We start from the raw sequence: 25,843 nt of genomic DNA, 5'->3' as shown, positions 1-25,843 counted from the left end.
ACTGTCTCCAGTTTTTCACCTCTTGACCGCTCCGCCCACTTCTTTATTTGATTACAGTGCCGATATCTGACTTCTCTCCCCTCTATATTCAGTGTCTGGAAACAATAGTGGTGGGACCAAGCCCTGTCATGCAAAAATAACAGCCCTGTCACGTAAAAATAACAGTGCCCTTTCCTGGCTCCGTTCCGACCCCCTAATTGATTCCCAAACCTATCAATCGATACTTAACATGGCTTAAAACATGGCAGGTCCATAATCAATTTCTCAATCATATTCAAGCTCCCCCCTCTGTCCCATTCAATCCCAATGCCAGTCATGCTGTGATTAACCATGTTTAGTTTGAACTCTGTTCAACCCTGGCTCCGTTCCAGGTATTTGCCTAAGGATAGAGGCAACGGGCAACAGTCTGGTTTCAGTCACTGATAAGGTAGGACAGCCGTGGATTAGGGAGGAGCGAGGAATTTGACCCGAAGACAGGTCAGATAACAAGAGAACAAACAGCTCTATTTCACACACATGTAACCCAGTGAGAGGAACCAATTAAGTTCTTGCCTAGCAACAGAGATGTACCCATGTTTAACCCTGGCTCTGTGTTTCATGTTGTGATTAACTATGTTTATCTTATAGTCTACTGAGTGTGAAGAGATGTAACTATAGTCTACTGAAAAATCATCATCACAGACTGCACTGGATGGAATTAAATAATTAAATATTGATGAAATATTGAGTATATTGAATATGTACTGTACTGACACAATAAAAAGCAGTTAAAAAGAAAAGAAAAGAGAGAATACTTGTAAATAATGTTTTTTAGTGTTTCAGTTAAAAAGAAAAGAGAGAATACAGTGGGGGGGGGGGGGAAGTATTTAGTCAGCCACCAATTGTGCAAGTTCTCCCACTTAAAAAGATGAGAGAGGCCTGTAATTTTCATCATAGGTACACGTCAACTATGACAGACAAAAAAATCCAGAAAATCACATTGTAGGATTTTTTATGAATTTATTTGCAAATTATGGTGGAAAATAAGTATTTGGTCACCTACAAACAAGCAAGATTTCTGGCTCTCACAGACGTGTAACTTCTTCTTTAAGATGAAAATTACAGGCCTCGCTCATCTTTTTAAGTGGGAGAACTTGCACAATTGGTGGCTGACTAAATACTTTTTTCCCCCACTGTATGTATGTATGTATGTATGTATGTATGTATGTATGTATGTATATATATATATATATATATTTGTATATATGTATGTATATGTGTATGTATATATATATATGCATATATATATATGCGAGAAGAAAAAACATATGGGGGATTGGAAGTGATGCAGACAATTACACTGATGGAAGTTACAATCTATCTGCAATATTAAAGCTGATCTACCCAAAAAAAAAAAAAAAAAAGAGAATACTTGCAAATAATATGTTTTTTTGTATTTCATTTATCGTCTTTTAATCTAAATTCTAAACTTTATATGACCTTTGTATTCAAGCTTATACAGTACATTCCACTGGGCAAAAACTGGTTGAATCAACATTGTTTCCATGTCATAAAAAAAACAAATGTCTGTGATGACATTGAATCAATGTGGAAAACAGTTTGGATTTGCAAAAAGTCATCGACGTAAGGGAAGTTTGTATTTTTTCACCTAACTTTGAACCTAAATCCAATGACAGGGTGACATTTTTTGTTGAATTCAGTTTGAATTCAGGTTAGTAGCTCAACCAAATGTAAATCAAACAAGACGTTGAACTGATGTCTGTGCCCAGTGCCCAGTGGGAATAGTGTCTGATTCTACTTCCTTAAAATGGTAGCTTATATTTAATTTGACCAGTTGAGTAACTTGACAAAGACTCTTAGTGAGGTTATGCTATTTCCTGTTTCATCACTAATAACACATTTCACATTTCTTCACAGCAGTCAACATTACATTTTTTCAGCTGCCAGTACTCTCCACAGTGGTCAACACTGTAAGAGAAGCAGAACAGTGATTCAGTAAAACACACACATACACACACTGATATCAGTTCAAATATTGTTTGTTGGATATTAAATGCAAGGGAGCAACTTTGGTTTTAGAAGTGGGGGGGGGCAATTTAAAAAAAAAATCCCAGTTGGATAAACACTCCAAAGAGCCTACCCGACCGCTCGGAGGCATCTGCATGGTCCTAAAGCACACCGTTTTGTATACCGTTTTGTATACACCGTTGCCTCATTTTGTATCACATTCCAATTATAAATCGGGGGGGGGGGGGGGGGGGCACAAAATGCCATTTCAGAATGTGGCTGGGACATGTCCCCCCAGTCCCCAGTGAAAGTTGCGCCCCTGATTAAATGGTTAGAACTAACCCAGGAAACCTGAACCAAAATTGTCCATGTCACACATGCATTGACACAAACTCCACAAACCCTCACCACATACTTGAGTTTCTCCAATCTCTAGTGTGGATCCTCCAGTCCAACAGAGAGCTGCTTCGCTCCGGACTCTCCTGGGATATTGTAGCTCAGGTCCAGCTCTCTCAGGTAGGAGGGGTTTGACCTCAGAGCTGAGGCCAGAGAAGCACAGCCTTTCTTTGTGACCAGACAGCGTGACAACCTGCAGATTTTATCACATATTTACACCCTCTAGTGGTGAAAAGGGAAATGGCAGGTGACATTTGCATGTAAAAATGACCTCATAACAATAATACTACAATCACATAATTCTATAACTAAAAACATTTGACTTCAATAAGTAAAGCATCTTGAAAATAAAAATAAACAATATCAAAAGATTGTGTATTTCTTCCTCTTCCAAACATTAATTTGCAGTTAGGTAACTATGACATTTAAATTCAGCTGAGACCAAACTCATTAGTCTGATATTGTCCTCTATAAATACTTGTAGATCACATAATTAACTATCCCCTTTAGTGAACTAATACAGACTACTGACCTCAGTGTCTGCAGTTTGCAGTGTGGATTCTCCAGTCCAGCACAGAGCAGCTCCACTCCTGAATCCTGCAGGTTGTTGTCACTTAAGTCCAACTCTCTTAGGTTTGAGGTTGAGTTGAAAGCTGAGGCCAAGGCTTCACAGCATTTCACAGTGAGGTTACACCCATTAAGCCTTTGAAAAGTAAAACACAATGAACATGAATTTAGACAACTGTGTGTACATGTAGCAGAACATTTGAGAATCAACAATGAATATGTAATTTGCTCATGTGGATTCTAACTGATGATATATACAGTACCAGTCAAAAGTTTGGACACACCTACTCATTCAAGGGTTTTTCTTTATTTTTACTATTTAATAGAATAATAGTGAAGACATCAAAACTATGAAATAACACATACGGAATCATGTAGTAACCAAAAAAGTGTTAAACAAATCGAAATATATTTTATATTTGAGATTCTTCAAAGTAGCCACCCTTTGCCTTGATGACAGCTATGCACGCTCTTGGCATTCTCTCAACCAGCTTCATGAGGTAGTCACTTGGAATGCATTTCAATTAACAGGTGTGCCTTCTTAAAAGTTAATTTGTGGGATTTATTTCCTTCTTAATGCGTTTGAGCCAATCAGGTGTGTTGTGACAAAGTAGGGGTGGTATACAGAAGATAGACGTATTTGGTAAAAGACCAAGTCCATATTATGGCAAGAACAGCTCAAATAAGCAAAGAGAAACGACAGTTCATTACTACTTTAAGACATTTACATTTACATTTTAGTCATTTAGCAGACGCTCTTATCCAGAGCGACTTAAGACATGAAGGTCAGTCAATACGGAACATTTCAAGAACTTTCAAAGTTTCTTCAAGTGCAGTCGCAAAAACCATCAAGCGCAATGATGAAACTGGATCTAATGAAGACCCAGAGTTTTCTCTGCTGCAGAGGAAAGTTCATTGGAGTTACCAGCCTCAGAAATTGCAACCCAAATAAATGCTTCACAGAGTTCAAGTAACGGACACATCTCAACATCAACTGTTCAGAGGAGACTGCGTGAATAAGGCCTTCATGGTCGAAATGCTGTAAAGAAACCACTACTAAGGGACACCAATAATAAGAAGAGTCTTGCTTGGGCCAAGAAACACGAGCAATGGACATTACACTGGTGGAAATCTGTCCTTTGGTCTGATGAGTCCAAATTTTAGATTTTTGGTTCCAACCACCGTGTCTTTGTAAGACGCAGAGTAGGTGAACGGATTATCTCTGCATGTGTAGTTCCCACGGTGAAGCATGGAGGAGGAGGTGTGATGGTGCTTTGCTGGTGACACTGTCAGTGATTTATTTAGAATTCAAGGCACACTTAATCAGCATGGCTACCACAGCATTTTGCAGCAATACGCCATCACATCTGGTTTGCGCTTAGTGGGACTATCATTTGTTTTTCAACAGGACAATGACCCAACACACCTCCAGGCTGTGTAAGGGCTATTTGACCAAGAAGGAGAGTGATGGAGTGCTGCATCAGATGACCTGGCCTCCACAATCACCCGACCTCAACCCAATTAAGATGGATTGGGATGAGTCGGACCGCAGAGTGAAGGAAAAGAAGCCAACAAGTGCTCAGCATATGTGGGAACTCCTTCGAGACTGTTGGAAAAGCATTCCAAGTGAAGCTGGTTGAGAGAATGCCAAGAGTGGGCAAAGCAAAAACATTTAGATGAAAACATCTGAAATATATTTTCATTTGTTTAACACTTTTTTGGTTACTACATGATTCCATATGTGTTATTTCATAGTTTTGATGTCTTCATTATTATTCTACAATGTAAAAAATAGTAAAAATAAAGAAAAACCCTTGAATGAGTAGGTGTGTCCAAACTTTTGACTGGTACTGTATATATATATATATTTTTTTTAAACATGTATTTACAGAACAGTTGTGGAGGCTTTGACCACTTGCAGCAGCCTCAGAAGACCTTCCTCTGATCTGGAGTATTTCTTCAGGTCAAACACATCCAGCTCCTCTTCTGAAGTCAGCAACACAAAGACCAGAGCTGACCACTGTGCAGGTGACAGTTTGGTTTTGGACAGATTTCCTGAATGCAGGTATCTTTGGATCTCCTCCACTAGAGAATGGTCATTCAGTTCATTCAGGCAGTGGAACAGATTGATGCACCTCTCTGGAGAGGGAGTGTTCCTGATCTTCTTCTTGATGTACTTGATTGTTTCCTCATGGCACAGTGAGCTGCTTCTGGTGCTTCTTGTCTTTGTCAGTAGACCTTGTAAGTGCTTCTGATTGGACTCCAGTGAGAGGCCCAGAAGGAAACGGAGGAACAGGTCCAGGTGTCCATTCTCACTCTGTAAGGCTTTATCCACTGCAATCTGGTGGAAGGTGAAAGCAGGGTTCAACGTGAACTTCATTTTAATATTTCTGATGAAGAATTGGTCTTTGGTCATTGGGTTTTCATTGCTGTTGTTGAAGGAGAGGAAAACGTATAACGCAGCCAGAAACTCCTGAACGCTCAGATGCACGAAGCAGTACACCTTGTCCTGGAACGGCCCATAGTCCTCCCTAAAGATCTGTGTGCACAGTCCTGAGTACACTGAAGCTTCAGTGACATCAATACCACACTTTTTCAGGTCTGCCTCATAGAAAATGAGGTTGCCATTTTCTAGCTGGTTAAAAGCAAGTTTCCCCAGTGCCATGAAGCTCTCTTTATACAAGTGTGGATCTCGCTCACCTTTCTTGTGATATTTCTCATTCTTCTGTTTGATCTGAAATACCAGTAACCCAATAAATAATTGAGTCAGAGTCTTGGGCATCTCCTCATTCTTATCTGTACTCAACACATGCTCCAGAACTGAAGCTAAGATCCAACAGAAGACTGGTATGTGACACATGATGTGGAGGCTCCTTGATGTCTTTATGTGTGAGAGGATTCTGTTGGCCAGGTCCTCATCCCTGTATCTGTTCCTGAAGTACTCCTCCTTCTGTGGCTCATTGAACCCTCGTACCTCTGTCACCTGGTCAACACACTCAGGAGGGATGTGATTGGTTGCTGCAGGTCTGGAGGTTATCCAGAGGAGAGCAGGTGGAAGCAGATTCCCATTGATGAGGTTTGTCAGCAGCACGTCCACGGAGGTTGGCTCTGTGACATCACACCAGCTCTGACAGTTGTCGTAGTCGAGTGTCAGTCGGCACTCATCCAGACCATCAAGGACAAACAAAACTTTGTACTCGCTCTCATTGTAGTTTCTTGGTTTTTGCAATTTTGTTAAAATGTGATTCAAAAAGTCCCTCTCAATCACTCTAGTCTCTCTGACACATTTATGTAGAAGTTCCACTAAACTGTACTTTTTCCCCCTCAGCAAATTCAGCTCCCGAAAAGGGAGTGAAATTATGAATTGGATATCCTGATTGGCTTTCCCTTCAGCCCAATCCAGAATGAACTTCTGCACAGCAACTGTTTTTCCAATGCCAGCGACTCCCTTTGTCAGCACAGTTCTGATAGGTTTGTCTTTTCCAGGTGATTGTTTGAAGATGTCATTGCAGATGATTTTAGCCTCTGGTCTTGCTGGATTCTTGGATGTCATCTCAATCTGTCTCACCTCATGTTCATTATTGACCCCTCCACTTCCTCCCTCTGTGATGTAGAGCTCTGTGTAGATCTCATTGAGAAGTTGCTTATCGCCCTGCTTTGCCACCCCGTTGAATACATGCTGAAACTTCTCTTTTAGTTTCAGTTTGAGTTCTTGTTGGTACTTCTCAACAACTTCATCCGAAGGACCTGACAATGGTTATAGAATAGTTAGCAAGTAGGCAAGCATATGCTGTTCTCTAGATGCTCAACAATACACAATAAACAAATATATTTTTAGTTTATTTTACATTATATCTGGTTATTGGAAAAATCTAAGCACATGAAATTAATGCACATTTAAAAGAAAGGGGTAGTTTTACAGGGTTAGCCAATAACAAACTGTATATAACTTATTTTAGAATGTATATAGAATTTCTTATTTCAACAATACAGTATAATGTATATTTATTTGCTCAAAACCTTAGAGACACACGCACCTATGAATTCTGAGTTTCCTGTTGGACAGTCTCTTTTTAGCTTCTCAGCGAGATCGTTACGGCTCATCTTCTTCAGGACCTCCAGTGTGATCTTCACAGCCCCATTTTCCCTGTATTTCTGCACCATCTGATCCACTGTGTCCTGTCTGTCAGATTTCTCCAGCTGGCCCATCTTGGACTGAAGGAAGCCATCCAGCAGGTTATCTATAGTTAGATGCCACTTAAAGTTCTTCAGCTCCTCAGAGCCAAGATCATCCAGAATGGCCAGGAGCCGCTCTTTAATAGATGGGGTCATTGTAGGTCAGTGGAAACTGTTAAACAACAGAGCATGTAGCATCATAATCTACACCCCCAGACCAAGGCCCCAACATCTGCACTATTGTGAGAAACAGTACTATTATTATTTGCTATGACTTACATTACTACTATTTTCCACTTAATATTTAGTAAAACATTTAGATCTACCCCAGTAGAAAATAGGACAAACCATTTAAAACTCAGATGTCCTCTGGTGGCATTTACACATATTGTAAACTACCATTAGATACATTTTGATTTCAAACACATACTTAGTCCTGTTAAAAAAAGGTAAGAACCGTGGGATTCTGGTACAACAACGTGACTATGACAGAGCAACAGCCGGTAAAGAAAAGCTATTAAAAAAAATAAGTGTTTACTGTATTTTTGGAATTGGTTCCAAAATTGTCCCCATGTTGGGGAATAAGAGGTTTGAAAGTCTAGGTTTGAAATAAAATACGTGTTACCAATTACCATTCCAAAAGGATATAAAAAATATATAAATAAATAATTGTCATATCTTTTATCTAATGGTGGTGTTCTAAACATGTGTAAAAGCCTTTTTAACCCCTGTAGGTCTGAGCCTTTAGATCGCAATATCTACTAAGCTAACATATGGATTTGTATTAAGATGGTCATAAAATTGATCATTTAGCTATTTGATTTTGAATTTTAGGATCCCTGTAGGTACATTTTTTTTATAAAACAATTTGATGAAACATTGAATTTGGCCTTTACTGCTATAGCCCATAGAAGCGCATTGAATAACACATTCATAAATGGCAAAACAGACAGTCAAAAAATAAATCATAAGTGTCTGTCCGGAAGATGGCGGCCGTTTTATGGACTCTTAACCAACCGTGCTATTTTGTGTGTTTTTTCGCACTGTTTGTAACTTATTTTGTACATAATGTTGCTGCTACCGTCTCTTATGACCGAAAAGAGCTTCTGGACATCAGAACAGCGATTACTCACCTTGAACTGGACAAATAATTTTTCTTTAATGAGTCGGACGAGAGGGATTTTCTCCAGACACCCGACAGGGCTCTCATCCCCGTCATTCGCAGTAGAAAGAAAAGGAGATATTGCGGAAGGAGATTGGGGTGCCTGGTAAGGAGCCGGTGACGAGTGGCTAATCTGCCTTTGCCATCAATACTATTGTCCAATTTACAATCACCTGATAATAAAGTGGACGAATTACAGGCACGAATATCCTACCAACGGGACATTAAAAACTGTAATATCTTATGTTTCACCGAGTTGTGGCTGAACGACGACATGGATAACATACAGCTGGCGGGTTATACACTGTATCGGCAGGATAGAACAGCAGCCTCTGGTAAGACAAGGGGTGGCGGTCTATGCAAAGGAAATCTCAAGGTTTTGCTCGCCTGAGGAAGAGTATCTCATGATAAGCTGTAGACCACACTATCTACCAAGAGAGTTTTCATCCATTGTCTTCGTAGCTGTCTATATACCACCACAAACCGATGCTGGCACTAAGACCGCACTCAATTAACTGTATACGGCCATAAGCAAACAGGAAAACGCTCATCAAGAGGCGGCACTCCTAGTGGCCGGGGACTTTAATACAGGGAAACTTAAATCAGTATAACCTCATTTCTACCAGCATGTTAAATGTGCAACCAGAGGGAAAAAAACCTCCAGACCACCTTTACTCCACACACAGAGACCCGTACAAATCTCTCCCTCGCCCTCCATTTGGCAAATTTGACCATAATTCTATCCTTCTGATTCCTGCTTATAAGCAAAAACGAAAGCAGGAAGCACCAATGACTCGTCAATAAAAAAAGTGGTCAGATGACGCAGATGCTAAGCTACAGGACTGTTTTGCTAGCACAGACTGGAATATGTTCCGGGATTCTTCAGATGGCATTGAGGAGTTTACCACATCAGTCACTGGGTTCATCAATAAGCGCATCGATGACGTTGTCCCCACAGTGACTGTACGTACATACCCCAACCAGAAGCCATGGATTACAGGCAACATCCACACTGAGCTAAAGGGTAGAGCCTTCGCTTTCAAGGAGCGGGACTCTAACCCGGAAGCTTATAGGAAATCCCGCTATGGCCTCCGACGAACCATCAAACAGGCGAATCGTCAATACAGGACTACGATTGAATCGTACTACACCGGCTCCGATGCTCGTCGGCTGTGGCAGGGCTTGCGAACTATTACAGACTACAAAGGGAAGCACAGCCGCGAGCTTCGAAGCAAGTAACACTGAAACATTACATTTACATTTAAGTCATTTAGCAGACGCTCTTATCCAGAGCGACTTACAAATTGGTGCATTCAACTTAGGATAGCCAGTGGGACAACCACATCTCGATCACATGCATGAGAGCATCAGCTGTTCCGGACGACTGTGTAATCACGCTCTCCATAGCCGATGTGAGTAAGACCTTTAAACAGGTCAACATTCACAAGACCGCAGGGCCAGACGGATTACCAGGACGTGTCTTCACTGACATTTTCAACCTCTCCCTGTCTGAGTCTGTAATACCAACATGTTTCAAGCAGACCACCATAGTCCCAATGCCCAAGAACACTAAGGTAACCTGCCTAAATGACTATCGACCCGTAGCACTCACGTCTGTAGCCATGAAGTGCTTTGAAAGGCTGGTCAAGGCTCTCATAATCACCATTATCCCAGAAACCCTAGACCCACTCCAATTTGCATACCGCCCAAACAGATCCACAGATGATGCAATCGCTATTGCACTCCACACTGCCCTTTCACGCCTGGACAAAAGGAACACCTATGTGAGAATCCTATTCATTGACTACAGCTCATTGTTCAACACAGGGGATGTAGCTCAGTTGGTAGAGCATGGCGTTTGCAACGCCAGGGTTGTGGGTTCGATAAAATAATGTATGCGCTAACTGTAAGTCGCTCTGGATAAGAGCGTCTGCTAAATGACTAAAATGTAAAAAATAGTGTTCCTCATCACTAGGCTAAGGACCCTGGGACTAAACACCTCCCTCTGCAACTGGATCCTGGACTTCCTGACGGGCCGCCCCCAGGTGGTAAGGGTAGGTAACAACACATCAGCAAAGCTGATCCTCAACACGGGTTCCGTCAGGGGTGCGTGCTCAGTCCCCTCCTGTACTTCCTGTTCACCCATGACTGCATGGCCAGGCACGACTCCAACACCATCATTAAGTTTGCCGATGACACAACAGTGGTAGGCCTGATCACCGACAACGACGAGACAGCCTTTAGGGAGGAGGTCAGAGACCTGGCATGTGGTGCCAGGACAACAACCTCTCCCTCAACATGATCAAGACAAAGGAGATGATTGTGGACTACAGGAAAAAGAAGAGGACCGAGCACGCCCCCATTCTCATCGACAGGGCTGTAGTGGAGCAGGTTGAGAGCTTCAAGTTCCTTGGTGTCCACATCACCAACAAACTAACATGGTCCAAGCACACCAAGACAGTCGTGAAGAGGGCACGACAAAACCTATTCCCTCTAAGGAGACTGAAAAGATTTGGCATGGATCCTCAGATCCTCAAAAGGTTCTACAGCTGCACCATCGAGAGCATCCTGACTGGTTGCTTCACTGCCTGGTATGACAACTGCTCGGCCTCTGACCGCAAGGCACTACAGAGGGTAGTGCGTAAGGCCCAGTACATCAATTGGGCCAATTTTCCTGCCATCCAGGACCTCTATACCAGGCGGTGTCAGAGGAAGGCCCTAGTCATAGACTGTTCTCTCTGCTACCGCACGTCAAGACGTACCGGAGCACCAAGTCTAGGTCCAAGAGGCTTCTAAACAGCTTCTACCCCCAAGCCATAAGACTCCTGAACATCTAATCAAATGGCTACCCAGACTATTTGCATTGCCCCCCCCCCCCTCTTTTACGCTGCTGCTACTCTGTTTATTATCTATGCATAGTCACTTCAATAACTCTACCTACATGTACATATTACCTCAATTACCTTGACTAACCGGTGCCCCCGCATATTGACTCGGTTAGGGTTAGGGTTAGTGTTAGGGTTAGGGTTAGGGTTAACCCTGTATATAGCCTCGCTATTGTTGTTTTTACTGCTGCTCTTTAATTATTTGTTACTTTTATTTCGTATTATTTCATATTGTATTTTTTGTGATTTTTTTTGGTATTCTTTCTAAAAACTGCATTGTTGTTTAAGGGCTTGTAAATAAGCATTTCACTGTAAGGTCTACACCTGTTGTATTCGGCGCATGTGATCAATACAATTTGATTCGATTTGATTTTTATATCTAGGAGACATAGTCTAAGAAAACTCAGGGGGAAAAAAAGATTTCGATTTTGGTCACGTTATTTTTGGCACATTTGACCCCCTATGCACGTTTTGCCTGAGGCTTGCAGATGTCATAGAGCCAAACAACTGTCATGTTCATGAGAGTCTCCCCTTTCGATATTGGTGACATTCGTTTGTAGCTCACACGGTTCGGGTTTTACTCTCTCATGTGTAGAAAAAATATCAGTTACACAAGCCCCATGTTCTAGAATAGGCGCAAAACTTCACATCGGCGGAAAGAGGGGATTGAGCTGAAGCCACCACACATACCGGTAAATCTCTAGTATAAACACACGGGGAGCTATTCAATATTCAAAATGACAGTGCAGGGCTTTCAAAAACAACTGGGAACTCTGAAATCTCCCACTTCCGACTTCAGTGCTTTCGCGACAACTGGGAAGTCAAAGAAAATGAGCTCTGACTGGGATAAAATCATTTTGAATGGTCATCCTACTCGGAATTCCAAGTCTGGAACTCTGGCCTCTTTCAAGAGGTCCGACCTGAAGATCACTGATGTCATGATTTGACCTCGTTTTTTTCCAAGTCCCCAGTTGTCTTGAAAGCACCATGTGCAACGTGCCATGGGTCTGCCATGCCTTCATTTATCGTTTTACAGGAACGATATGCAGTACGTATGAGGAGAAAGCTGAAGTCGTAACCCTTTCACTGATGTAATCCGATCTCATGTCTGATTCCCAGTTCATCCACTAGATCACGGTAGAAGATCAAATGACGTGACTTGGCCAATTGAAACCAGATGCGTCTAGTTTGATCTGGTTTGGGTAGTACCTCACTGTCCGAAAATGACTGAACGGATTTTCAAGCCTGACATCTTAAAATGACCCTAGCAATGGTTCTTTATATAACTTTAATGATGTTTCTCGAAATCTTTACACATTAATACAAAATTTAATGTCTTGAGTCAATAAGTATTCAACCCCTTTGTTATGGTAAGCCTAAATAAGTTCAGGAGTAAAAATGTGCTTAACAAGTCACATAAGTTGCATGGACTCACTCTGTGTGCAATAATAGTGTTTACCATGATTTTTAAATGACTACCTCATCTCTGTACCCCACACATACAATTATCTATAAGATCCCTCAGTTGAGCAGTGAATTTCAAACACAGATCCAACCACGTAGACCAGGGAGGTTTTCCAATGCCTCGCAAAGAAGGGCACCTATTGGTAAACAAACGATACGTGACGTCCAAGGCAGCACAACACAACATACCTTAACACGGAACAAGATCCCACAACCCACTAGTGCCAATAGGCTGCCAAAGTATGGTCCCCAATCAGAGACAACGAGCTACAGCTGCCTCTGATTGGGAACCACCCAGGCCAACATAGATCTACACGATCTAGATCTAAACATAGAAAATCAACATAGCAAAACACAACACAGAAAATACACACCCTGACTCAACAAATACGAGTCCCCAGAGTCAGGGCGTGACAAAAATATTTGTTTACTGGAATTTGTCTTTCAGCATCAGTAGAACACACCTGACTGTCCTCCACCAGTCATACAAGGAGAATGGTCCTGTGCCTCCCATCAGAAAGAGAGCCGGCCCAAGCAAGAACAGGTTACACCTGAAGCACGAGGACTTGCAGCGAGTTGTGAACTTCATCAACAACTACGCAGAGGATAATGCAATAGTATTACCAGGACGCCACCCAGGACACAAACCCTTTGGTGGAAAGCTGCTGCCATCTCATGTGACAGAAGCAGCGGTGTGGCATCTCTACAAGGAATCGATGACAACACTTGGTATGTAAAGCATAAACAACACGTCTTTTGATTATTTTAATTTACCTCCAACATGATTGGCACTACTTTTATTGATCTCACATTATTTGTGTATTTTCCAGAGGTTCGTGTAGTCGGGCTGTCTTCCATCGGGAATCTGTGGAGAAAATTGCTGCCCCACATCTCAAGCACTAAGCCCAGGACAGACCTGTGCTGGCAGTGCCATAGGAATAACTATTAGGTCTTCAGATCTGCCAGTCTGCCAGAAGATGTTAAATCAGCCAAGCTGAAGAAGCAAGAGAAGCATCTCCTGCTTGTTCAGAGTGAACGGTCTGTCTACCAGAAGATGGTTGCTGACTGCAAGACCACCTGTCAAGACCTGCAGTTGTCTCTGGAGGGCCCTACTGAACCAGCAAGCAAAGACATCAGGATGCATTACTGCTTTGATTTAGCTCAACAAGTAAGCAACATTTCCTCCTTCATACTGATTAAGGACATATATACACTACTGTCACATCTCCTCCTTCACATTGCCTCTTCATATCCTCAGTACTCGTCACAACTACCAGTCAAAAGTTACTCATTCCAGGGTTTTTCTTTATTTTTAGTGTTTTCTACATTGTAGAATAATAGTGAAGACGTCAAAACTATGAAATAACACATATGGAATCATGTAGTAACCAAAAAAGTGTTAAACAAATCAAAATATATTTCAGATGTTTTCATCTAAATGTTTTATTTGAGATTCTTCAAAGTAGCTGTCATGATCATCGTTACAGGAAGCGGACCAAGGCGCAGCGTGTGATACAAACATGACTTTATTTTAATTAACGAACAAACCAAAACACGACTCGTGAAGTCCAACGGTTAAACATACCGAAACGGAACAAAAACCCACAACACCCACAGGAAAACATACAGATTAAATATGGCTCCCAATCAGAGATAACGAGCCGACAGCTGACACTCGTTACCTCCGATTGGGAGTCATTGACCAAACATAGAAATAAACCCAACAGAAATACAAACATAGAAATACACCCAACGAATGAACACACCCTGGCTCAAATTACAGAGTCCCGGAGCCAGAGCGTGACAGTACCCCCCCCCTAAAGGCGCGGACTGCGACCGCGCCTCAATACGGGCTAAACAAGGGAGGGCTGGGTGGGCATACCTCCTCGGCGGTGGCTCTGGCTCTGGCCTTGATCCCCACCTCCTCTCCCACCCCCCAAAGTACCCCTGGTCCTGTCTAGCCCCGCTGGCCGGAGCCGGACTGACGACACGCGCCCCTGGCTTGGTGCGTGGAGGACGAACGGGCCTTACCAGGCTGACGACGCGCACCACTGCCTTGGCGCGGGGAGCAGGAATGGGCCGGACCGGGCTGACGAAGCGCACCCCTGACTTGGTGCGGAGAGCGGAACCGGGCCGGACAGGGCTGACGAAACGCACCACAGACTTGGTGCGGGGAGCAGGACTGGGCCGGATAGGGCTGACGAAGCGCACCACAGACCTGGTGCGGGGAGCAGGAACGGGCAGAGCCGGGCTGACGAGACGCACCACAGACTTGATGCGGGGAGCAGGGACAGGCCGGGCTGAACTGGCGACGTGCACCACAGACCTGGTGCGGAGAGCAGGAACGGGCAGAGCCGGGCTGACGAGACGCACCACAGACTTGATGCGGGGAGCAGGAATGGGCCGGACTGGACTGACGACGCACACCACTGGCTTGGTGCGGGAAGCTTGGATGGGCCGGACTGTACTGGGGACACACACCACTGGCCCTACACCGGGATCTGGAACGGGCCGGACCGGACTGGCAACACACGCCAGTACCTCTCGCCGTGCCTCTACTTCCTCCATCCCCTCTTTGACCAGTGGCCCCCGTAACCCGGCGGCCTTCTCCGGCAACCCACTGGACCGCTCTATCGCGGCCTCCTGCTGGTCCGCCGTCGTGAGCCCCCCCCTAAAAATTTTCGGGGCGTCTCTCCTACCCGTGGCCCAGGTCTCCATGTCCCTCGCCAGCTTCTCGCCCTTCTGCCATAATGTCAAGCCCCTCTCTTCCTCACTCGGCTTGACCCAGTCCAGGAGGCGAAGGAGATCTGTGAGGGATCTCCCCGGCGATGGCTCCTGGACACGCTGCTTGGTCCCATCTTGGTGGGTTTTTCTGTCACGATCGTCGTTACAGGAAGCGGACCAAGGCGCAGCGTGTGATACAAACATGACTTTATTTTAATTAACGAACAAACCAAAACACGACTCGTGAAGTCCAACGGTTAAACATACCGAAACGGAACAAAAACCCACAACACCCACAGGAAAACATACAGATTAAATATGGCTCCCAATCAGAGATAACGAGCCGACAGCTGACACTCGTTACCTCCGATTGGGAGTCATTGACCAAACATAGAAATAAACCCAACAGAAATACAAACATAGAAATACACCCAACGAATGAACACACCCTGGCTCAAATTACAGAGTCCCGGAGCCAGAGCGTGACAGTAGCCATGCCTTGATGACAACTTTGCACACTCTTGGCGTTCTCTCAACCAGCTTCATGAGGTAGTCACCTGGAATGCATTTCAATTAACAGGTGTGCCATGTTAAAAGTTAATTTGTGGAATTTCTTTCCTTCTTAATGCGTTTGAGCCAATCAGTTGTGCTGTGACAAGGTAGGGGTGGTATACAGAATATAGCCCTATTTGGTAAAATACCAAGTCCATATTATGGCAAGAACAGCTCAAATATGCAAAGAGAAACGACATTCCATCATTACTTTAAGACATGAAGGTCAGTCAATCCGGAAAATGTCAAGAACTTTGAACGTTTCTTCAAGTGCAGTCGCAAAAACCATCAAGCGCTATGATGAAACTGGCTCTCATGAGGACCGCCACAGGAAAGGAAGACCCAGATTTACCTCTGCAGCAGAGGATAAGTTCATTAGAGTTAACTGCACCTCAGATTGCAGCCCAAATAAATTCTTCACAGAGTTCAAGTAACAGACACATCTCAACATCAACTGTTCAGAGGAGACTGCGTGAATCAGGCCTTCATGGTCGAATTGCTGCAAAGAAACCTCTACTAAAGGACACCAATAATAAGAAGAGACCTGCTTGGGCCAAGAAACACAAGCAATGGATATTAGAACGGTGGAAATTTGAGTCCAAATTTGAGATTTCTGGTTCCAACTGCCATGTCTTTGCGAGACGCGGGTTTATTTTACGGTGTATTTCCCACCGTAAAGCATGGAGGAGGTGTTATGGTGTGGGGGTGTGGGGGTGCTTTGCTGGTGACACTGTCTGTGATTTATTTAGAATTCAAGGCACACTTAACCAGCATGGCTACCACAGCATTATGAAGCAATACGCCATCCCATCTGGTTTGGGATTTAGTGGGACTATGATTTGTTTTTCAACAGGACAATGACCCAACACACCTCCAGGCTGTGTAAGGGCTATTTGACCAAGAAGGAGAGTGATGGAGTGCTGCATCAGATTACCTGGCCTCCACAATACCCCGACCTCAACCCAATTGAGATGGTTTGGGATGAGTCGAATGGCAGAGTGAAGGAAAAGCAGCCAACAAGTGCTCAGCATATGTGGGAACTCCTTCAAGACTGTTGGAAAAGCATTCCAGGTGAAGCTGGTTGAGAGAATGCCAAGAGTGTGCAAAGCTGTCATCAAGGCAAAGGGTGGCTATTTGAAGAATCTCCAATATAAAATATATTTAGATTTGTTTAACATTTTTTTGATTACTACATGATTCCATATGTGTTATTTCATAGTCTTCACTATTATTCTACAATTTAGTTTGAAAATAAAGAAAAAACCATTGAATGAGTAGGTGTGTCCAAACTTTTGACTGGTACAGTAGATTCCCTTGTTCATGCGTGGTTTGGATGGACCAGTTCATCACCGGGGGCGAGTTCCCAGTCATCAGCACTATCTGCAGTGCCTCTATTCACATCACTGTCTCCTAACACACACGTCAGACGTTGCTGCTACTATTTATTTGTTTATCCTGCTGCTCAGCCACTTTACCCCTGATTGTATGCATGTAACTACCTCATCTGTCAACAGTATCACTGATATTGTTATTGATAATGTTCTTGTACATACTGTATATTATTTATTAATATATTATTATTATTTATTACTGTATATTATTTCTCTACTGGCATTGACACTATCTATTTTTGATATTGCTACTATGCATGTAACCATTTGGCTGTACCGTTTACACCTTCTGTAGGGACCCATCCACTTAGCGAGATGTGGCTGGGGGTTATAGCATTTCTTTAACATGACCCCATCAATTTAGACAAGTGTGTCTGGGTAAGCGTCATCTAATATTTATACAATATTTTTTAATCTGGACACTTTCTGTTTACATGGAATTGTTCCTTATTTTAGGCTACTACTTTTACCACTTTTAGTCTTCATCTTTACTACACTACTCACTCTGTTTAGCACATGACCTCACATGTGAATCCTTAAAGAGATGGGTGGGGCTAAAGCTTAAGAGGGTGTGAACGATGATGAATGGGTTTAGACAAAGAAGAGCGTAGGTTTCTTTGTCTAACATAACATAGGTACAGCGAATCCCCTTATTGTATGGGACACCTTTAAATGTGCCTTTAGAGGCCATGCAATTCAGTACTCATCTCGAAAACAAAAGCAATTTAGGTCAAAAGAGTTTATACTAAGAAAGGAAATAGAAAGTCTAACAGAACAGATAGATGGCAATAAAAACTGTAACATAGAGGCTCAGAATAAATTAGAGGAAAAACAAAAAGAAATGGAAAAACTTATTCAAGAAAGATCAAGTGTAATATATTATAAAAATAAAGCAAACTGGATGGAATATGGGGAAAAATGCACAAAATTCTTTTTTAATCTTCAACATAGGAATGCTACCAAAAAGAACTTAATGAAACTGGTTACAATTGACGGAGTCACCCATAATTCACCTAATGATATTTTGAAGGAAGAAACAAAGTACTTTAAGCATATGTTTTCTTTTCAGTCGCCTCCATCTCCTCTAACTGAAGCTAATTGTAGAGATTTTTTTTCTATTGATAATGTCAAATTAACAGCCACACAGAAAGACTCATGTGAAGGTGAAATTACAGAGGAGGAACTTCTGGATGCAATTAAAGACTTTAAGTCCGGGAAAACTCCAGGGTTGGATGGCATACCAATCGAGGTATACCAAACCTTTTTTGATATACTAAGAGGACCGTTATTAGCATGTTTTAACCACTCCTATGTAAATGGTAGATTATCTGACACTCAAGAAGAAGGTCTGATCTCATTATTACTGAAACAGGATACAAGTGGAAAATATAAAGATCCAGTCCATTTACAAAATTGGAGGCCCCTTACACTTCAGTGTTGTGATGCAAAAATCCTAGCAAAATGTATAGCGCATAGAATTAAAAAGGTATTGTCGGATATTATTCATTCTAATCAGACAGGGTTTTTACATGGAAGATACATTGGAGATAATATAAGGCAAGTATTGGAAACAATAGAACACTATGGAAAATATGGGAAACCAGGCCTGCTATTCATAGCAGACTTCGAAAAGGCATTTGATAAAGTTCGACTGGGATTTATATATAAATGCCTGGAGCATTTCAATTTTGGAGAATCTCTTATAAAATGGGTCAAAATCATGTATAGTAACCCTAGGTGTAAAATAGTAAATAATGGCTATTTCTCAGAAAGTTTTAAACTGTCAAGAGGAGTGAAACAAGGTTGTCCACTATCGGCATATCTATTTATAGTGGCCATCGAGATGTTAGCTATTAAAATCAGATCCAATAATAATATCAGAGGATTAGAAATACAGGGCTTAAAAACAAAGGTGTCATTGTACGCAGATGATTCATGTTTTCTTTTAGATCCACAACTAGAATCCCTCCACAGCCTCATAGAGGATCTAGATACATTTTCTAACCTCTCTGGATTAAAACCAAATTATGACAAATGTACTATATTACGTATTGGATCACTAAAAAATACAATTTTTACATTACCATGTAGTTTACCAATAAAATGGTCTGATGGTGATGTGGATATACTCGGAATACATATCCCAAAGGAAATAAATGATCTCACTTCAATACATTTTAATAGAAAGTTAGCAAAAATAGATAAGATCTTACTACCATGGAAAGGAAAATACCTGTCAATTTGTGGAAAAATCACCCTGATTAACTCTTTAGTATTATCCCAGTTTACCTATTTGCTTATGGTCTTGCCTACGCCTAGCAAACAGTTTTTTAAATTATATGAGAAAAAAATATTCAATTTTATTTGGAACGGCAAGCCAGACAAAATTAAAAGAGCATATTTATATAATGAATATGAATTCGGAGGACAGAAATTATTAAATATTAAAGCATTAGACCTATCACTAAAATCTTCAGTCATCCAAAAGTTATACTTAAATCCGAACTGGTTCTCAAGCAAATTTGTAAGACTGTCTCACCCACTGTTCAAGAAAGGCCTTTTTCCCTTTATTCAGATTACAACCTCTCACTTTCAGTTATTTGAAAAGGAAATAATCTCCCAAATGTCACTATTTCTAAAACAAGCCATAGAAAGTTGGTTGCAATTTCAATTTAATCCTCCAGAAACGACAGAACAAATAATGCAACAAATATTGTGGTTAAATTCAAATATACTAATTGACAAAAAACCTTTATTTTTTGACAGAATGTTTAAAAAATTTATAATCTTCGTAAATGATATCATCGGTAGGACTGGTGGAGTTATGTCGCACATGCAGCTAACAAAAACATATGGAAATGTCTGCTCTACCCAAAATTACAACCAAATAATTGCAGCCTTACCGCAAAAGTGGAAGAGGAAAGTTGAAGGGGGAGAAAGTAAGGAACTTGGCTGTCGGCCTTGCATTAAAGAACATAATTTGTTAAGGAAAACTGTGATAAATAAAAAAGTATATCAGTTTCACTTAAGGACCAAAGGATTGACAGCCGTCCCATATAGATTGCAAAATAGTTGGGAAGAGATCTTTGACGTACCGATCCCATGGCATAGTGTTTATGAACTGACACGCAAAACGACACCGGATTCAAAAATTAGAATCTTTCAATTTAAATTATTATATAAAATTCTTGCTACCAATAGAATGTTATTTATATGGGGGATACAATCTTCCCAGCTCTGCAGATTTTGCTGTGAAGAGATAGAATCATTAGATCATTTGTTTTGGTTCTGTCCATTTGTAGCTTGTTTTTGGACACAGGTCCAGGAATGGCTAAAGGATTGCAATATTTACCTGGAACTAACCTTGCAGATAGCATTACTGGGTGATCTGAAAAGTCATAGTCAATCAATCAATAATATAATAATACTTTTAGCAAAAATGTTTATTTTTAATTCACAATCTGTAGAAGCAATGAGAATAGAAAGGTTCAGAACTTTTGTAAAACATCACAGTACGGTTGAAATATATATGGCAAATAGAAATCCTATATGGATGGTGTTAAGAGATAGATGGGAGGTATTGAATAGAGTTGAAGGATGGGACTAATAACAAATAACAACAAATAATAACAAAGATAGCTAATAATGTAAGCCTACTGTGTCCATAATAAGTATATAGGTTGTATGTTGGGAGCTTTTGGGAAAGAGCACAGTTAGAAAGATATGGCATTTAGAAGCAAACCGGATGGACATCATGAAAATGATCGGAGTGGTTGAGAGTAGAAGAAGTTCAGGAGCAAAAAAATAAATAAATATATATATATATATATATATAGAATTATTGTAAAATTAACTCTGTCCATAAGGTGTAGATAGTAAGTATAGACCGGAAGTAGAGGCCTGGGCGTTGTTGTTCACTAATTTACTCCAAGTAGGGAAAGGATGGTGGGGTTGAAAAGTAATAAAGGGGAATATATATATAAAAAATAAAATAAAACATGGGGATTTGAAGTGATGCAGACAATTACATTGATAGAAGATACAATCTATCTGCAATATTAAGCTGATCCATTCCCCCCCCCCCCAAAAAAAAAAAAAAAAAAAGAGATTGTATCTTCTATCAATGTAATTGTCTGCAATTCTTCTTTTCTCAGAAGTGGGCCTACAGGTTTATCAACTTTCAAAGCATAATTACTTTCCCATTGTTCCTTAAATGCAGTGTACGATGTCCCATTTTCTAGCTCTGTGTCTCTGCTTTTATCCAATGGAGAAAAAAAAAAACACAATTTCAAATGTTGCTACATAAGACTGAATCAAGGCGGTCGGTCTCATTTTAGAGTAAAACTATGAAAACGCCACACTCACCCGGTTGGGAAAGATCCAGAATATAGTGATTGCCGGCCATCAAAATCAGCCTACATCTAGCCTATGTATTGCACACTGTGACATTTTATTTTTTATTTTTTTTATCATAGTATATGTATGGATGTCAACCCCAATATTCATCATCACCAATCAACTGCATTACACTTAAAAATGGCTTTAACTACCACCACCGATTTCTATACCAGCTTACAGTATGAGCATTTAGCAGAATTTTTTTCTCATCTTGAAAAAGGTAAACTTCTAAATGTTACGCAGCGAAAACAGCCAAATATATCCAAATCGGATTTTAGTTAACACTGTGGACCTGTTAGAACACGTAAATCATGACGTATTTAACTGTTAGATCAGATTTTTCAAACGATTTTTCAAATGTTAAAATACACATACACTACCTGTTTATAACTGGTGCAATTGGTATTCCATCGGTCTGATAGGCCTGTTCATTGGGCTAGTCACAAAGCAACACTTTGGTTGTCGGGATAAAGCTCTGTTTCAATGTATCCAAAAGTATCCATTAGCTACTGACTGTTCCAACTTTACAACAGTGGCAGTTCACTTGTTATGTGGGAAAGACACAGACATAGGGCGATAACCGCTCTAACCTGTTTTAACACTGTTGGGTTCTATTTTCTAAATAATTGGATTGATGGGATGACTAACTTAGAAAGAATGCATTCTTGACTGGGCTAATGTAGGTTGTGACACCTGGCAAGCTGTGATTGATGTGAAGAGCTGTTTTAGGGGGTAAAGGGAGATAGGGATTTGTGTCTCCAGATGCTGGAATATACTGGTTCTTTGTGATCTGTGAACCTTCCTTGGACGTAGGAATGGTGTCTAAGGGAGCTGGCTCTTCTCACTATGACAGGTTGTTATGATATGGACATATGCCTGGTAACAGAGATGCATCAACGGATTGACTGAGTAAGTCTAAACCACGCTCAAGTCTCTACTCTAATTGGCCAGCAGAGAAGTGGGAAATTCTCTCTGTCAGAGTATTTGAGCAACAATCTGGAACAATGGATTAGTTCTCTGGGGTGCCCTGCGAGGTATCTCAGAGAGCCCGTATATACGAAACATCATATTTACCATTGAAGGTTTTTTGCATTAATTAAAATAACTAGTATATCTTAGAAGTCGTGTTGACCTCTTTTGTTCCTAATACAAGATTTGAATTGACGCGACTTTGACAATTGGTGACCCCGACGTGATCTGGTAGAAGGGACTTCGCTGGGTAAATGTCCGGGACAAACTTAAAAGTAAGCAGATACCTATTGTTAAATAACTAAAGATCTGCAAATTGGCTTTATTAAAATTTATTTTGTGAAACACCTGTCTGATGTAAGTGAACTAAATTATGAAACTATTATGAGTAGATAAGCACAATATTGTGACATGCAAACCTGTGATGAATGTGATGTTAAAACCTTGGTACCGTAGAGTATTGTTTCACCGGCACGTACCAGAAGCCTAGGTACGGATAGGATCGGGAAATAGTACTGAAGTCTCCAGGCTAGGATCACCAGGGGTGAGAACTGGAGACACAGGGAATTATTGGCTAAGGGCGTTGGCTACTGACACATATCCATCGAGATATGGCTAGGATCAGAGGAGCGGCAAAATTTTAGTTGAGTATTGTTTTACCGACACATATCCAGAGAGATATGGCTAGGTTCGGAGAAAATACTGAAGTCCCCAGGCTAGGATCACCAGGGGTGAGAACTGTGGACACAGGGAATTATTGGCTAAGGGCGTTGGCTACTGACACATATCCATCGAGATATGGCTAGGATCAGAGGAGCGCCAAAATTTTAATTGAGTATTGTTCCTTTGACACATATTCAGAGAGATATGGCTAGGATCAAGGAAGATACTGAAGTCTCTGGACCACAAATGGTGGAACTGTGAGATACAGGGATTAATTGATCAAAGTGTAACGTTGTGGCACATATCCACTGAGATATGGCTAGGATCATAATGGCCACTTAAATGTTAGATAGTGTTACGCTACTGACACGTATCAGAAGGCTAGATACGGTTAGAGTCAGGGGGACACTGGGTGTTGTTGTATGCATGAGTGCACGAATGATCACAGACGAAATAAAATAGTGAATAGGGGTTATTAAAAATAATAAACCTGTATATTAAGATGTCTGTGGCTGTCCAAACTGTATAATTTGGGGATAACTGTTGGGTTTGTGGTTGCTTAAACCATATAACCCGTTAAAAACAATTGGGAACATAAAACTAAAGTGATGAATTGTGTGACTGAACTGAAACGGTTGAGCTGATATGTTTGAACTGTGCCGTTTGGTGTTAGACATAGCATAATTCTGGTTATAGGTGCTTGGGTTGAGGCTTTTTTGTTGATTATTTGATGTAATGTTTGACGTTTGACCCTGCAAAATACTGGTTAAACAATTAGACCAAAATAATTTGGTTTATCGTTGAGATATAGATATGCACCGACTTTGACTAATTAGGTGGGAATTATTTGATTTAAATAAATAGACTAAAGTTCTTTGAATAACGGCAGAATATTGGAAACGCGCTAAAACGAGAAACAGCTCCTCACAGCTCCTCACAAAGTCTGTTCCCCCTGGACAAGAAAAAGGTAGAGTTGCGAGGGGAGGGGCTGGAGAGAGCGAAAGTGTGGCGTTTGGAGCCAGAAAAGACTGGGAGATGGCTGGGAACGCATGTGGGTATCTGACGAGAGAATGTTCTAAACTTGCTCACCCGAGCGTCATGGGTGAGAAAGTAGAGAATGTTTACATTTTTGGTAATTTGGCAGACGCTCTTGTCTAGAGCGATTTATTGGAGCAATTGGGGTTGAGTGCCTTGCTCGAGGGCACATCGGCAGATTTTTCGCCTGGTCGGCTCGGGGATTGGAACCGGCGACCTCTCGGTTGTTGGCGCGGCGCTATTGGTCACTAAACTGCCTGCCGCCCAATATGAGTTTAAGATTGTGGCGTTGTTGGATAATGTGATTGGAATAAACTGACCATAAGTAATGTTGTTTTAGACGTAATGTATAATATAGTACAAAGCAGATGGAGGGTTCAATTGAACTAATTATAATGGTAGAGCTATCGTAGTACAGTGAGGGAACTTCATTTTGTGTCAGAGGGTAAAATGAGAAATCAGTAATATGCTATTGGTGGAGATCTATTTATCATTTCAAGGCATGGAGTAACAATCTGCATTTATGAGTGTAAATTCCACTGCTGATGTGTTGATCGAATGGGTACGATGGAGTAGTTGGTTTGGTAATGTTGAATGGACTATTTGTAGTGTGTTTTGGGGTTAAATAGAAAAAACTCACTTATTCAATAGGGAATGGGTGGAGAGAGAGAGTTTTTACGTGTATTAAAAGTTGCATAAGATAGGTCTATGAAAATATGTTACAGGTATGAATGACATTATTACCTAAGAAGGAAGATTGTAGGGACATTTCCGCGCCTCCCCATAATGCAGGAAGGAGCAGGAGAGGGGGAGGAGATGTAAGAGACAGGACATAGTTCAGATGGTAGGAATGTCATTAAGCGTATGCTGATAAACGATAGCAAGTATTTGTTTTATTAATTAGGGCCTAATCAGAGAGAACAGTTAAAGAAATTGAATAGCGAACTGAAATGGGTTAGCGGGAAAACACAAAATAGTTGGACAATTTTAGTACGATAATTTATTTTGGTTAGGATGCAAGTATGCATTGGCTGTTGTGCTGGGGAAATAGCGCCAGCCTGTGGTGGGTCCTGGATTGGTAAAACAGGGGGGACAGGAACAATAGAAGGGGAGACAGATTTTCCTAGGGGGTTGAACAAATAATTGATAATGGATCATTTGAGATGAGATCACATGTAGCAGAGTTAGGGTAATCAATTAAATAATAATTGTATACTCGAGGAATTTTGAGTGGTTTTATGGATTAGTTATGAGCAATTAGATTGATACAAACAATTATTGATGGGTTAAGACTGGGGATATATCTATCATGTTTTGTGTGTACTACCATCTTTAGATTATAACCAGGAGAAAGAGATTAGCTCATCTCAGTTAGGCAGTATTTAGGTCAAAAGAGGGAGCTGCCAAATTAAATTGAGCCTAACTATCTCTGATTGTTATTTTTCAATTGGGTT

General features: G+C 41.2%; 1 protein-coding gene across 1 annotated transcript; it reads right to left on the bottom strand.

Annotated features, from left to right (window-relative positions):
- Positions 1-1,432: 1,432 nt before the first annotated feature.
- On the bottom strand, positions 1,433-22,275 carry LOC311123787 (NACHT, LRR and PYD domains-containing protein 3-like). The gene is made up of 6 exons (XM_084198019.1): positions 22,103-22,275; positions 7,008-7,318; positions 4,860-6,717; positions 2,936-3,106; positions 2,423-2,596; positions 1,433-1,968 (listed from the first exon to the last, which is right to left on the bottom strand). The coding sequence occupies exons 2-5, from the start codon at positions 7,300-7,302 to the stop codon at positions 2,440-2,442; spliced, it is 2,481 nt and encodes an 826-aa protein (XP_084054145.1). The 5' UTR covers positions 7,303-7,318; positions 22,103-22,275; the 3' UTR covers positions 1,433-1,968; positions 2,423-2,439.
- Between the last annotated feature and the right edge of the window lie 3,568 nt (positions 22,276-25,843).

Source organism: Coregonus lavaretus, assembly GCF_964263955.1.
Source record: "Coregonus lavaretus genome assembly, contig: HAP1_SCAFFOLD_1103, whole genome shotgun sequence".
NCBI lineage: Eukaryota > Metazoa > Chordata > Actinopteri > Salmoniformes > Salmonidae > Coregonus > Coregonus lavaretus.
This window is presented reverse-complemented; position numbering and strand designations above follow the sequence as displayed.

Excerpts from the sequence above, each read along its gene's own strand:
- LOC311123787 (XM_084198019.1), bottom strand. The coding sequence starts at position 7,302 with ATGACCCCATCTATTAAAGAGCGGCTCCTGGCCATTCTGGATGATCTT. Across the intron at positions 6,718-7,007 it reads AGGAAACTCAGAATTCATAG|GTCCTTCGGATGAAGTTGTT; the intron begins GTGCGTGTGTCT and ends AACCATTGTCAG. Across the intron at positions 2,597-2,935 it reads TGCAAACTGCAGACACTGAG|GTTGTCACGCTGTCTGGTCA; the intron begins GTCAGTAGTCTG and ends TAAAATCTGCAG.